A 15,651-nucleotide genomic window follows, 5' to 3' on the forward strand; every position below is an offset into this window, starting at 1 on the left:
ATTACCAGCTCCTATCAATCTGTCATTCTTCTGTGCAAATGATGAAATTGTTTCTATTAGTCATGCCACTAACTCTGAGGTTCTAGATATAGGAAAGTTCTTGATAAAAAGTGACTACCTGCAAATCAACTTGGGGGTTGATTTATTCCCCAGCTTCTGAATGCAAAAGCAAAGCATTTTTGTGGTTTGAAAATAATAATAAAACAAATTAGAAGGAGATAAATTGATCTGAAATAAGTGAATTGTTTACCAAAAAAAAGTAGATAGGAAATAATGAAACTAGGAAAGTTAGGGAATAAAACCTTTTTTGACTTAAGAATTTGAGTCTGGAACCGGAAATATAGCATAGCGGGTAGACAGAACTACTGACCTGAGTTCAATCTCAGTATCCCAAAAGCATCAAAAAAGATTTTGAGTCCTCTAGCACAGTATTTTGGTATTGGGTACTGGCAGGATCATGTAGAGTTCTGGAGCATATGTAAGGCCTCAAATTTTTTTGTTTGGGGACCATACTTGGTGGTACTCAAGGGTTCTCCTGGCTTTGTATTCAGGAAACACTCCTGGGATGTCAGGGATAGAACCTAGTTTGGCTGTGTACAAGTTAAATGTACTATCTTTAGCCCAAGGCCTCAAGTTTGATCTCCAGTCTTGTGGCTCCTGAATACCACTTGGATGTAATTCCAGAGACACCCCCCACCCCAAGAACTGGTGGTGGCTCCCAAGTACCACCAGGATGACCCTGGTAACCTCAAGATCCTGGCCAGAACAGCACTGAATCTCTAGCCAAACCAGTGAGCTTTCTGCATGGCTATTGGCAGAGTTAGCCCCCCGAACCTCTGAGCACTGACTGCTTGATGATCCTTCTCTCAATCACCTTCCCCCATTATACAAATGTTTTAGAGTCAATCACACACATAGTTTCTAAGTAGGTAATATATGAGTGACTTGGGGGCTTGGTTTGGTTTGGTTCAGACAAGATAAGCACCTACTGGGAATAGAAGTGAATAGATTAAACTCAGGTTCAGAGACAATATCTATAGTTCATGTTTACAAATGCATAAAACTCACTGAAAAAGTTTTGGCGCTGCCACATATAAGATCATATTTGGTTGATCTGAGCCTGGTTAGTGACTCTTACAATCAGATAGCACCTGCAGTTGAAAGATTATAAATAGTAAATACAATAATTTATGAAATTACAGAATCAACTATTCATTAATTTTTTCAAAACTTTTGTTTTTGGGGCTAAAGATAGCATGACTGGTAAGATGCTTACCTTGCACATGTCTGATACAGCTTTGATTGCCAGCCTCCCCTTATTGTCCTACAAGCCTCATGAGAGAGTGGTCTCTGAACACAGAGCCAGGAGTAAGTCCTGAGCACTATTGGGTATGGCCTCCAAGACCAAAAAATTTTTCAGACAGAAGAATTAGTACAAGGGTTTAGATGCTAGGATTGCTGGTGAGCAACTTAGGTTCAGTCCCTGGAACCCCATATGGTCTCTCAAGAATTGCCAAGAGTGACCCCTGAGCACAGAGAAAGGTGTATACCCTGAGCACTGGCAAGTATGCCCCTAAACTCAGAACAGATTTAATTGTAGGTTGTGCCTTCACATTTTGTTACCTGCCTTCTTCCTTTTCTTTCTTTTTATTTTGTTTTTGTGATTTGTTTTGGGGCCACACCCTTGTGGGATCACTGGGATCACTGCTGGCAGGCTTCAGGGACCATGTCTAGTTCTGGGGTTGGCTCTGCGCAAGACAGGCAGACTTCCCTATGGTTTATCCAACCATTGCTCCTGCCCCAACCTTCTTAATGTTGTTAATGTTGCTTAGTGGTTTATATTCTCTTTCGTAATTAATATTGCATATATGTTCCAAGTCATTGTATTACTTTGTAATTTAATTTTAGATTTAGTAGCTTCTATATTTCAGAGAATTCAGAATCAATAAACTCTTAGAAAACAGTAATAAGGGTATAGTGTAAATAAGGTTTATTACTGCTTTGTCTGGACAAATTGTGCAAATGAAAGAGAAAGCACATGATGATAGAAGTATCTAATGGATAATTTTTTTCACATCCTGTTATTAAAATTATATTAGTTATAAATTAATTTACATAAAAGACTGGTATACCACTACTCCCCTCTTAACTAATGCATAGGTGATTATACTTGTATAGGATTTTACATTACAGTCAAGTATAGAAAAATGGCAACTTTCAGGATTAGCAGAAATGTTAAAAGATTACTTTATCTTGGGCTGGAGTACAGTGGGTAGGGTGTTTGCCTTGCACAGTCAATTCTTGACTCAATCCCTGGCTTCCCATATGATCTCCTAAGCACCAGCAGGAGTAATTTTTGAGTGCAGACCCAGGAGTAACCCTTGAGCATCATTACGTGGTCCAAAATAACAAACAACAGCAATAAATAAAGATTACTTAATAACCATCGATATACAGAAAATATAATATACCATTACTGACAGTACATTATGGGGTAGAATCCTACTTGAAGAGTCTGTGGTACAAAATACTGAAATCTAGTTTCCACCTAATCTTGACATGATTCAAGTGCAACTTCTTGAAATGCTGTATAAAAATGGAATGTAAACATAAAATGACATGGTAATATAATATGAAGAGCTTTATATCAATCTCTGCTGACAAAGAGAATAACAACACCTTTTCTTATATTTCCCTTATTTACTTAAATAATACCAAATGTTACTTCTGCTTGTAACTTTATAGGCCAACATCCAGTCGATCATGGCCTCTGAAAAGCAAGTGAACATCCTGATGAAGTTGCTGGATGAGGCTCTAAAGGAGGTGGATCAGATTGAATCAAAACTGAGCAGTTATGAGGAAATGCTCCAGAGTGTAAAAGAACAAATGGATCAGATCTCTGAAAGCAATCACCTAATTCATCTTAGTAACACTAACAATGTAAAACTTCTCTCTGAGATAGAGTTCCTTGTGGTAAGTGTGATTTTAAATTACCACTAACACAAGCAAATCATAGTATATAAGCCACTTGTCCTATCTCCTCATTTTCACATAAATAAGACATTTAAAATAATTCTAAAGAGCCCCTAGATTAAGTAGTATCTTCCATAATTTTGAGATGCCATGTTTAAATGGTGACTTATGTCTATTTCAGAACCACATGGACTTGGCCAAAGGTCATATAAAGGCACTTCATGAAGGAGATCTTACATCTTCCAGAGGTATTGAAGCCTGCACCAATGCAGCTGATGCCCTCTTGCAGTGCATGAATGTAGCTCTTCGACCAGGTATGTTCCTTGGCAATGATCAAATCTGATCAAAGATGTGAAAGGAAGTTTGTGACTTGATATAGAAAGCTTTCAGCAAGATATGTGAAACAGCAAGTAGTTTAAGATTTAAATTTTCTTCCGCTCAGACAAAATTAACTTATTTCTAAGAATATTTCTCTTGGCAGCAGGAACTTCTTCATTTCAGTTTCTCCTGATTGTCCTTCACTGACTCTAGTTATTTTCTCTTAGAGCTGTCCACAGATCCTGATACTTTGGTGTTTTGATGAGAGCAGAGAATATAAGATTTTATTAGACCAGTGGTTCCAAAAGTTGACCTTAATCTCAGAATTGCCTGCAGGGCTTTTTTATTCATTAAACTGCAGATTGGGTAGTAGTGATAGTACAAGGGGGTAAGGTGCTTGTTTTACACACTGCCAGCCTGGGTTCAGTCCCTTCATAAAGTACCCCGAGCCTGCTATGAGTGATCCCTAGGAGTAGAGCCAGGAATAAGACATGAGCACAGCTGGGTATGGCCCCAAAACAAAACAAAACAACAAAAAAAGGTAAAACAAAATATCCCTGCAATTTTCAGTCACTGTGCCTTGGATTTTGTAGGTCTGGGTGGAAGCACTGAAAACACATTCCTACCAGTTCTCTAATGATACTGAGGCAGCATTACACTTTTGAGAGCCACTTATGAACTTAATTGTTTTCTTCCTTTCCAGTAAGCCAGTAAGATTATGATATGTTACAATTGTGCCTGCATAATTCTCCTATAAATAAATGCTGTTAGTTACATCATCTTGAAATTCCCTGGATCTTCTTGCTTATGCAGTCAGTTGGGAACTGTTTCTCTTGCAGGCCACGACATGCTACTAGCAGTCAAACAACAGCAACAGCGCTTCAGTGACTTACGAGAGCATTTTGCGAGGAGACTGGCCAGCCACCTCAACAATGTCTTTGTTCAACAGGTAATCATACTTCATTATCAGAGTGACAGCTTCCTGTCACCTATGTAAGGACCACCTTAAATGTACATGCCCACAAGACACTTAGGTATGTCTACTGGAATCACAGTATATTCTTTCACACATTTATTTTGATCTTCCAAGTTTTTGATACATATGTACTTTGTCACTAGTATAAACAGTTCAGCTCCCTTTCAGTTAAATTCTCTGACTCTGGAAACAAACAACTGGGCTTACTTACTGTATATTCCATTTAAGACTTATTAAAATAAAATAGCACTCATTTCATGTTTACAGTCTGGCCAGTTTTCTTTCTCTGTAATAAAACTGGAGGCAATAGCTAGAACTTGATTCAGAGTTTTAAATATTTGTTGGCTCTGTACATTCATATATATGAGAGTATACTTGCATTCATAAGAAAAATGTCTAGCTCAATGATAAATTTCATTTGATTTTAACTTTTCGTTTGGTTTTGTTTTTGGACCACACCCAGCACTTACTCCTAGCTCTGCACTCAGAAATCACTCCTGCAGGCTTGGGGGACTATATGGGATACCTGGAACCGAACCCAAGCCTGTCCCAGGTTGGCCACATGCAAGGCAAACTCCTTGCCACTGTGCTATCGCTTTAGCCCCCAATTTTAACTTTTTGAATCCTGGCTTACATATATATTTTTGTTTTGTTTGTTTCTGTTCTTGATTCACACTCAGAGATGCTCAAGGGTTACTCCTGATTCTGGCCTCAGGAATTATTCCTGGTGGTGCTTGGGAGAATGATCTCCGATGCTGGGGATTAAACATGGTTTGACTACATAAAAGGCAAAATCCTTACCCATAGCACTCTCTCCAGCCCACTTATCTATATTTTTATATAAAAATAATGTCATAACTAAGATTATGACAGTGTTAATAGTAGAATTTTGTAAAGGGATTCGGGGGACGGGTTGAGAATTTGGAACACGTCTCCCTGTTTTTGGAGACTAATCCCAGCTCTGTGCTTCTGGGGAATCTTTTCTTGACTCTGTTCTCCAAGCCAGTTCTGTGCTTCTGTTGTGGTGCTAGGGATCAAATGGGCTCTGCCACTTGCAACAAAAGTCCCTTAGTACTGTATTATCTCTCAAGCCATGTATAGGGATTTTAATAAAAATTATTGATAACCTCTGTATAGTAATTTTCTCACATTTTCCACCTTTTACTAGTTACAAGGCAACAAAAGAGAGAGAGAAATTATTAGTCAAGAAAACCTGTCTGGGGGCCGGAACAGTGGCACAGCAGTAGGGTGTTTGCCTAGCACATGCTAATCTAGGACGGATTGTGGTTCGATCCCCCGGCATCCCATATGGTTCCCAAGCTAGGAGTGATTTCTGAGCACATAGCTAAGAGTAACCCCTGAGCATCACTGGGTGTGGTCCAAAAAAGCAAAAAAAGAAAGAAAGAAAGAAAACTTGTCTGAATTAATTGGATTTTTGTTTTTATCTTGTGGGAGTCTAAATAATTGTATTTACTGTGTTTTATTTCTTATTAGTTTACTCAGGCTCTCCTTCAACTCTATAACAGGTCCTACTTTCTTTCGGTGCCTGTGAGTACTTTCAATTTGGCTCAAGCTTCTCTGATTTTTTTCCCAAAGTAACACTTAACACTTAAGTTTAGCAAACACAAGTACTTAGTTTGTGAAACTTAACAGCAATTGAGTATAGATAATAACTTGCTGGTTTAAACTTCCTGTTAACCATATTTATAGAAGTTTTTTAATATCCCATAGCAAAAGTTTATTTTGGCCCAAAAGGCATTTAATCTCTTTCTGCTTGCCTTTCTTTCTAGTGCTCTTTTACTTACTTACTCTTATTTATTTAGACATTTGCCAAGTTACACTAATACATACCAGCCATTTTACTTGGAATAAAGAGACACTATATTTCCCAAGTAAATGGGATAAATAGCTACTTAGAAGTTCTAGCTTGGGGCCAGAGAGATAGCATGGATGTAAGACGTTTGCCTTTCATGCAGAAAGTCATTGGTTTGAATCCCAGCATCCTATATGGTCCCCGGAGCCTGCGAGGAGCGATTTCTGAGCATGGTGCCAGGAGTAACCACTGAGCACTGCCGGGTGTGACCCAAAAACAAAAACAAAAACAAAAATAAAGTTCTAGCTAGCTCCCAGTCTAGGGACAGAAGAAAAACAAATATGCTTAGGAAGGTAGATGTTGGGATAGTGATATTATGAGAGCATAAAGAAGGAGTCTGTAATTAAATATATGAGGGAAAGATATGAAACTCTCAATATTTCTCTTGATAAAAAGAGAATATTTATTAAACCTAGAAATATCATAAGAAATATTGATTTACATTTTTTCATTTATTATTCTTATAATTACATCTATTTATACTTATTTTTCTTAGATTGGGGGGGAATAGACATTGATATTGAAACAGTGTCAGCAACATTGACAGTGATGTTATATCCACAGTTATAAATGGTATAAAAAATACCAGTCAGCAGTGGTAGTTTCTTCTGTAGCCTTACTTGTTTTTGGTAACATGCAATTATGATTTTGCATCTTTGCCTTGTAAACTAATGATTGTATGTAAAATGACTACTTCTTAGTCCTAAAAATCTAATATGTATTATCATTTGTGAGTGATGCATGTTATAAACCAGAATGTGTCAACCACTTAGAATGTGCAGTAAAAGATGGCGGAGAATATCCCTGCCAAGTACAGAAAGTTTTACTGCTTATGTGTTCAGTTCAGTGCATTGGATCACCTAGCCAAAAGTTGGATTCTTTCCCTTCCTGGTTGTGAGAAATTATTTGGGAGAATTATGGTATTTTGATAGTCATCAAATATTCATTATCTACCTGTTATGTATTCATTGCTATCCCTGAGTAAGAATAAGGGAAAAAAAGAGTTTTTCCCATCCTGATGATTATTGTAAAGTGTTACTATCAACTAAAACTCTACAGCAGAAGTTCCCAAATTTATTGGGCCTACTGTCCCATTTTTAGAAAGAAAATATTGTTTGGTTTCTCTGAACCTTCTTATCTTTCTAGTACCCCCGGATAGTGGGGACAGTATTGCCCATTTTGGGAGATACTGCTCAGCAGCAGTGTAAATGTAAATCATCTGATTATAATAACATCTTAATATATAGAATACACATATATAAATATTCAAGGAGTTTATTCAAATGTGAATTTACTGAGGATCCAAAATATCTTATTATAGATAAGAAATAAACAATTCATGGGGCCGGTGAGATAGCATGGAGGTAAGGCATTTGCCTTTCATGCAGAAGGTCATCGGTTCGAATCCCGGCATCCCATATGGTCCCCCATGCCTGCCAGGAGCAATTTCTGAGCATGGAGCCAGGAGTAACCCCTGAGCATTGCCGGGTGTGACCCAAAAACCACACAAAAAAAAATAAATAAATAAAAAAAATAAACAGTTCATGCAATGCAGTTTATACCAAATGTAAAGATACAACTATTGGGACTGGAGCGGTGGCGCTAGAGGTAAGGCATCTACCTTGCAAGCACTAGTCTAGGAGGGACCGAGGTTTGATCCCCCGGCGTCCCATATGGTCCCCCCAAGCCAGGAGCAGTTTCTGAGCACATAGCCAGGAGTATCCCCTTAGTGTCAATGGGTGTGGCCTAAAAAACAAAACAATAACTGAAAAAGATACAACTATTACATAATAGAATCTAGTAGGAATGATTAAGTAGATCATAACATAATAGTAATTTTAAGAGCATTGGGTATCAGTCTTTAAAATTTGCATATCAAAAAGAGTTAAAAGAAATAAAAATTGAAGATTGACAAAGTTACAATTTTTTATTTACCAAGTGAAAAACTTTAAAGATACTGCCATCAATTTTCATTTTTTTTTTTTTTTTTTTTTTTTTTTTGGTTTTTGGGCCACACCCGTTTGACGCTCAGGGGTTACTCCTGGCTATGTGCTCAGAAATCGCCCCTGGCTTGGGGGGACCATATGGGACGCCGGGGGATCGAACCGCGGTCCTTCCTTGGCTAGCGCTTGCAAGGCAGACACCTTACATCCAGCGCCACCTACCCGGCCCCAATTTTCATTTTTTTAAGCAATGTTTTTAGTGCTTAAAAGAAAGGAGACTATAACATCAGATTTTTTTTGTTTTGTTTTGTTTTTTGGGGGGTCACATCCAGCAGCGCTCAGGGGTTACTCTTGGCTCTACACTCAGAAATCGCTCCTGGCAGGCTCAGGGGACCATATGGGATGCCGGGATTTGAACCACCGACCTTCTGCATGCAAGGCAAACACCATTACCTCCATGCTATCTCTCCTGGCCCTATAACATCAGATTTTTGAAAATTAAATATAATTATCTTTATGAGGAACCCACTTCTGTCATATGATTTTGGGAGGGTATCATTGTTGGCAAGTTATCTTTGTAAAATATTCTTGTGATAAAGTTATCTCTACAGCCTGAGGATGTAGCTCCAGAGACAAGCAGAGGCTTTCATGTGAGAAGCCTTGGGCTTGATCTTAGGAACCCACACAGAAAAGCCTTTACATCTTGGAATCATTAAATCACTGGTTCCCAGAGCATGCTAAATGTGATCCAAGTTTATATTAATATATCTCATAGATATATTTAATGGAACTTAAAATCCAATTTTACTTAACATTTCCTTATTATAATATGAGAGTGATCTTTCTAACGGCTATATTCCATTGATTCTCAGATCATTCATTCTGTCACCTACAATTTTTACTTTTATCTGCAAAGATACTCAAGAAACTACAACCAATTACTCCAGCTAGAAATCTTATCTTAGAAGCAGTCAAATTAAGATAATAATGAAATTGAGAAAATTTTGCATAAAGATTGTTCTTTTTTATAGTTTTGAAGTATTTATCTGAAAGGATAACTGTTGTCTGCCTTTTCTCTTTTGGTTCTATGGAGACTTCATGATTGCTATGCCTTTTAGCAATGCGACTGATATACACTGAACTTAAAGTGCAGCCAGGAAAAAAAGTCAAATTGTGGGGAGTTTTGCCTCTGTGATATGTTGGGAAAGTTTCTTTCAACAGCTTATAGACACATTTACCACAATAAATCTTTTGTAGTAACTATATAGTATATAAAGTGGATAGTAGCATACACAGCTGTGCTCAGGGATTTCTCCTGGCTCTGTGCTCAAAGATCATTTATAGAAAAGACTAAAAATGAAATCTATGGCTAGATTAAAATTCTAGTTTATCTGTTTAAATAGTACTGAATTCTAATGGAAGGCCAGAGAGATAGTGCAGCAGGTTGGATGCTTACCTTGCACATGGTTGACCTGGGTATGATTCCTGGTGCCACATATGTCTCCTAAGCTTAACCAGCAGTAATCCCTGAGCACAGAGCCAGGAGTACCATATTTGCCGGAGTATAAGATGACTGGACGTATAAAACGACCCCCTAATTTTGCAGTTAAAACATAGGTTTGGGCCTGGAGAGATAGCACAGCAGCGTTTGCCTTGCAAGCAGCCGATCCAGGACCTAAGGTGGTTGGTTCGAATCCCGGTGTCCCATATGGTCCTCTGTGCCTGCCAGGAGCTGTTTCTGAGCATACAGCCAGGAGTAACTCCTGAGCATCGCCGGGTGTGGCCCAAAAAAACAAAACAAGCAAACAAACAAAAAAAAACATAGGTTTAAGCCTATATTCGCTGTATCAGACAGAACGTTCCTGTGCTGCAACTGTATGTACCACAGTGAGCCAAACACAACAAGCAAAGGTTCAAAGGTTATACTGTAATAGACTTCCTCTCTGACTCTGGCCAAACTGAGCAGGCTTTTGACAGTGTAGATTTGGGTCCAGAACATTGTCTAATTTGCATGCATAAAAAGCCTGCTTGGATTGGCTGAGTTAGAGAGGCGGTCCGAGCAGCCTAGCAGTGATTGGTGCAGGACCAAGTTGGAAAATTTGTTTTGTGGCAATATTCAGACAATTTTCATTTAGCGGCATATTGAAACATTTTTCGGGATATACTCTGCGTATAAGACAACCCCCTGATTTTCGGTTGACTTTTTTTTGTTTCAAAAGTCATTTTATATGCCGGAAAATATGGTGAGTCTTGAGCACTGTCTGGTATAACCCAGGGGGAAAAAGAACCCCTCAAATGGAAATAATAGGATAGATAATTATCTTGAGTGACTCCTCTTTTTGGTAAGTTTATACCATAAAGTTTATTTGCTCCATAAGTTGTAAGATAATATGGTATGAGGGAAACAGGCCTGATTAAAATATTCATTCTCTACTTCTTTAGAAAATGAGATGAATAGTTGATTTTTCAGAGTGCCTTTCTTCCATGTTAATGATTATTTTATGTAGTGTTATTGATATACACAGGATGATGCAGAAAAGTAAGTACTTGGTTTTGACTTTTTTGTGTGTTTGTTTTGCTTGGCCACATCTTATCATTGCTTAGCATTTCCAGTTACAATAATATTTCTTTGTACTGTACTTTTTATCTACTTCCTTTAGGGTCATGATCAGAGTTCAACTCTTGCTCAACACTCAGTTGAATTGACTTTACCCAATCATCATCCATTTCATAGAGACTTGCTTCGATATGCCAAGCTAATGGAGTGGCTAAAGAGTACAGATTATGGAAAATATGAGGGACTGACAAAGGTATGGATTTGACCTTAATTTTTACATGAATATAGAGTATGATCTTATTGAATCAGTAGTTATATAGTTTAGCCCCCCCCCCCCAAATTACATCTAAAATACTACTGTAGACCTCTAACAAATCAAAAGGGAATTTAATTACTTAGCATCCAGTCAGAATTTTTATTTTGTTTACTCAGATAAAGAAGAGCTAAATTTTGAACAGTTAAATTTGCCGTTAGGCTGACCTGAAGAATTCTGTTTAGTTAAATGAAATGGTTATCCTCTGAACCTCTTTGTGTAAGAGAGAATCTGTGCGTATGAATGTGAGTAAGGAGCTTCCCATCTAAGTATTTATCATTTTTAGGTTAAGCATGTGGCATAGTACTAATTTTTTTTTTTTTTTTTTGGTTTTTGGGCCACACCTGGTGGTGCTCATGGGTTACTCCTGGCTGTCTACTGAGAAATAGCTCCTGGCAGGCACGGGGGACCATATGGGACACCGGGATTCGAACCAACCACCTTAGTCCTAGATTGGCTGATTGCAAGGCAAACACCACTGTGCTATCTCTCCAGGCCTTGGCATAGTACTTCTTTATTAAGTAAGCATTCCACTATTTCTGGCACATAGAACCTAACAGATAGGCTTTAAGACTAGCTGGGAAAAACAATTATATAAATAAGTGAAAAAAAATTAAGAACTGGAGACTGGAGCGATAGTGCAGCACGTAGGGTGGTGAGCTTGCTTATGGCTGACCTAGGTTCAACCCCTGGCATCCCATATGGTCCCATGAGTTGTCAGAAGTGATTTCTGAGTGCAGATCCAGGAGTAACCTCTGAGTACCACTGGTTGTGACCCCCTAAAAAATAAAAAAAAGTTAAGTACTGATCTGGAATTTTAAGTATTTGGCAAATTAAAATGGGAAATCCATGTCCTGAAATCATAGGGATACTTCATGACTTTACTAAAGTTGAATCGAGTTTAAATAATGATTCAAATTAGATAAATCAGAATTAGGGAAATCAGAGGAGAGAAGGGACAAGATGATGCCAAACTTGCTAGACCTAGAAATGAGTTCACACTATTGTCTAAATATCAGCTAACTGTTAGAGAAGAGAACAGTGATTGTTTTTTTTTCATGTATCAGTCAGATACATGAAATAGTGTTCCTTCTGTCTGCTAATACTATTTAGGGACTATATCCCTTAAGATAAGAGGGAAAACTACTTGCCTTCTCTATTGAAAACTTCTGGTGGGTATTCTGGTGGAGAAAGGCTACCAAAAATACTACATATAATTAATACTATGTAATTAATAATTAATACTAGAAATAATAAGATGCTGCTGATGGTTCTAGTTTAAAAATTAGGGACTGCCAGTTCTAGTGGATGATTGTAGACTCAGTGATCAAAGAAAATAAGAGTAGGAGACATTGGATTACAAATTAAAAAAATAGGCTGGAGAGATAGCATGGAGGTAAGGCATTTACCTTGCATGCAGAAGGTCGGTGGTTTGAATCCTGGCATCCCATATGGTCCCCCGATCCTGCCAGGAGCGATTTCTGAGTGTAGAGCCAGGAGTAACCCCTGAGTGCTGCCAGGCAGGTGTGACCCCAAAAAACCTAAAAAACAAACAAACAAAAAAACAAATTAAAAAAATAAACCTGTGAACAATGGAATTTTCAGAGGGAAAGCATTCCACATATAGTTTGATTGTGCTAAAATGGGGAGGGGCATGTCTGGTGCTCCTGAATGGTGAACAACCCTAGGAGCGCCACCAGGCAAATAGGGTCTACAGAAGAAGTTATAGGAGACTGGGATACAGCTGGAGGGGACTGTGTAGCTGTGTAAGGTTTGTCTTACCATATTTTCCAGCATATAAGGTGACATTTTTTAATTATCTTTATTTAAATACTGTGATTACAAATATGATTGTAGTTGTATGATTACAGTCATGTAAAGAACACCCACCTTCACCAGTGCAAGATTCCCACCACCAATTTCCCAGATCTCCCTCCTCCCTACCCCACCCACACCTGTACTCAAGACAGGCTTTCTACTTCTCTCATTCACATTGTTATGATAGTTTTCAGTGTAGTTACTTCTCTAACTGCACTCATCACTTTATGTGGTGAGCTTCATGCCATGAGCTGCACCTACATGGGTAAATGGGGGGAAATAAGGGTTGGGACTGAGGCAGTAAAAGATTAGAAATGAGCTTTGTAGGTCAGTATCAAGGTCACAATACAAGATGGATATTATGCATATATAAACTATATGCATACAATACTATCAATATATTTTGTATGCATGGGGGCACTATCCCCTTCATGGTTTTTGGAATGGAAACCAAGGAGAATAAATTTCCAATGACTGTCCCAACATAGACCAGTGCTAGAACGGCCCACCCTCCTCCCAAAGCACATTCCCATTAGTGTAGGGAGAGGTAGGGGGAAAGCCTGATGACCCCTATAGAGTCCACCTGGACCGGAGCCCAGGGAAGGCCTGGAATCCAGGGGAGAAAGAGGGAGATAGCTGAGGGCCTGCCAAGCCTCCCAGCACTCCCCAGGCGAGAGAGAAGGCCTCAGGCATGGGGCCTCCCCAAACACCATACCTGGCAAGAGCTGGTCTCCAGAATCAAAGGGGAAACCGGAAGCCAGACATCTGCCCACCCTCCTCCCCCTCCACTTCCCCCCTGGAATACGGAGGGAGGGGGGAAGTCTGAGGACCCTAAGAGTCCACCTGAACCCACTTCTGGCCCTCTGAGCTGGCACCAGGGAAGGCCTGGAGTCCAGGGGAGATAGAGGGGGACGGCTGGGGACCTGCCAAGCCTCCCAGCACTTCCCAGGCAAGGAAGAAAGTCTCAGGCATGGGGCCTCCCCAAACCCCATACCTGTAAAGCGCTGGCCTCCAGAATCAAAGGGGAAATCTGGAAGCCAGATATCTCCCTGCCCTCCTTACCATGCACCTCCCCCCTCCTGGAGTAGGGAGGGAGGCGGGAAGCCTGAGGATCCCTAAGAGTTCACCTGAACCCATTTCTGGCCATCTGAGCTGGCACCCAGGGAAGGCCTGGAGTCCAGGGGAGAAAGAGGGGGACGACTGGGGGCCTGCCAAGCCTCCCAGCACTCCCCAGGCTAGGGAGCAGTTTTCCGGCATGGGGCCTCCCCAAACCCCATACCTGGCAAGAGCTGGTTTCCAGAATCAAAGGGGAAACCAGAAGCCAGATGTCTGCCCGCCCTCCTCCCCATGCACCTCCCCCCTGGAGTACGGAGGGAGGGGGAAGCCTGAGGACCCCTAAGAGTCCACCTGAACCCACTTCTAGCCATCTGAGCCGGCACCCAGGGAAGGCCTGGAGTCCAGGAGAGAAAGAGGGGAATGGCTGGGGGCCTGCCAAGCCTCCTAGCACTCCCTAGGCTAGGGAGAAAGCCTCCAGCATGGGGTCTTCCCAAACTCCATACCTGGCAAGAGTTGCATAAGCTGAACTTTTCTGACCTGTTATTTCAGTGTGAAAATTTCTAATTTCAGTCGTTAAATCCTCTTGATGCTTAGTTGTGCTCTAGTCAAGTCTACTGATGCTTTTTTTGAACTCCCTGAACATCTTCCATAATTCTACTCTAAACCTCTTATTTGAGAGGATACCTAGCTGTTTCCTACTTTTTGGATTATCAGAGCAGCCATCTTGATTTCTTTAAATATGGGGGTGTACTGCAAAATTGCTCTATTGGTAAGGCTATAGATTGCTTCTTACAATGTAGAGAAATGGAATTCGGGTGTGGGTCCTGAAGAGATTATGGTCCTTGGTGTTTCTGGGTTGGCTCAGCAGAAAGAAGGCAGAGAGCATGGCCGCCATCCTTTTTAAGTCTCCTGGTGCCCAATCACACAGCAGAAATTGGCCCCACATTCGTTGGGTGAGGACATCTTACCGGGTGTTCCTGGAGAAATTATGGTCCTTGGTGTCTCTGGGTTGGCTCAGCAGAAAAAAGCATAAGATGACTTTTTAACCCATGAAAAACTTCTTAAAAGTTGGGAGTCATCTTATATACCAGTATACAGCATGCTGAAACTTACTCCAGCTTCAGGGACAAGTAATCCACACCCCATCCCACCCCAGCTGCAGCCCATCTAACTAACTGCCAGGAGTCATCACTCAGTCCTCTGCTTGTCCTGATTCATCTTTCAGGGCACACAGAGGAGCTGAGTTACCAAGCACTGCATCTCATCCAGCAGCCGGGTATGAGGCTTTCCAGTGCTCAGTCCTTTGTTCAGCTTTTATGGGGCACAGAGGAGGCGCTTTGTCTTCCTTTAGCTGTCCTATTAATCACTGCACCCCAGCCAGCTGCTCTTGGAGGAGCCCCTCTCCCTGCTCTCCATGTAAATCACAATTAAAAAATCACAGTCACTCACTACAAATGACAAATGTAAAATGATTGTTGGTACTCCAAAGTCTAGCTCTATTAAACCTATACTGTTAACCTTTGAGGGTTCTACTCTTTTTATTCTTACATTTTTTAAATTTACATTTGGTTGCGTTAAAAGAGAGGTAGTCTTATATGGCGAATATAGCCCAAACCCTATATTTTAGCAGGAAAAGCAGGGGGTCGACTTATACGCCGAAAAATATGGTATATTGGAAGGGTGCTGGAAGTGATAGTGGTAGAATAATATAATTTGACTTAGGCTTAATAAGTAGTCTTTATTGTAGGAAGTCATATGTATAGTACATTTCTGGCATTGTTACTTAGGGAACTAAAGAATTTCTAAATTCTTTAGATATAAAGA

General features: G+C 40.1%; 1 protein-coding gene across 4 annotated transcripts in view; it reads left to right on the top strand.

Moving 5' to 3' along the window:
* EXOC1 (exocyst complex component 1) overlaps window positions 1-15,651 on the top strand; it is a 66,893-nt gene that overhangs the window by 21,442 nt on the left and 29,800 nt on the right. For 2 of the 4 annotated variants that reach the window (XM_049789939.1, XM_049789940.1), the window contains 5 exons: window positions 2,746-2,973; window positions 3,155-3,287; window positions 4,131-4,240; window positions 5,762-5,815; window positions 10,744-10,893. In XM_049789939.1, coding sequence (XP_049645896.1) covers window positions 2,746-2,973; window positions 3,155-3,287; window positions 4,131-4,240; window positions 5,762-5,815; window positions 10,744-10,893 — 675 coding nt within the window. The remainder of the gene's footprint in view (window positions 1-2,745; window positions 2,974-3,154; window positions 3,288-4,130; window positions 4,241-5,761; window positions 5,816-10,743; window positions 10,894-15,651) is intronic. The other 2 variants (XM_049789941.1, XM_049789942.1) reach the window with 1 other exon arrangement.

This window comes from Suncus etruscus, chromosome 16 (genome assembly GCF_024139225.1).
Source record: "Suncus etruscus isolate mSunEtr1 chromosome 16, mSunEtr1.pri.cur, whole genome shotgun sequence".
In the NCBI taxonomy this organism is placed as follows: Eukaryota; Metazoa; Chordata; class Mammalia; order Eulipotyphla; family Soricidae; genus Suncus; species Suncus etruscus.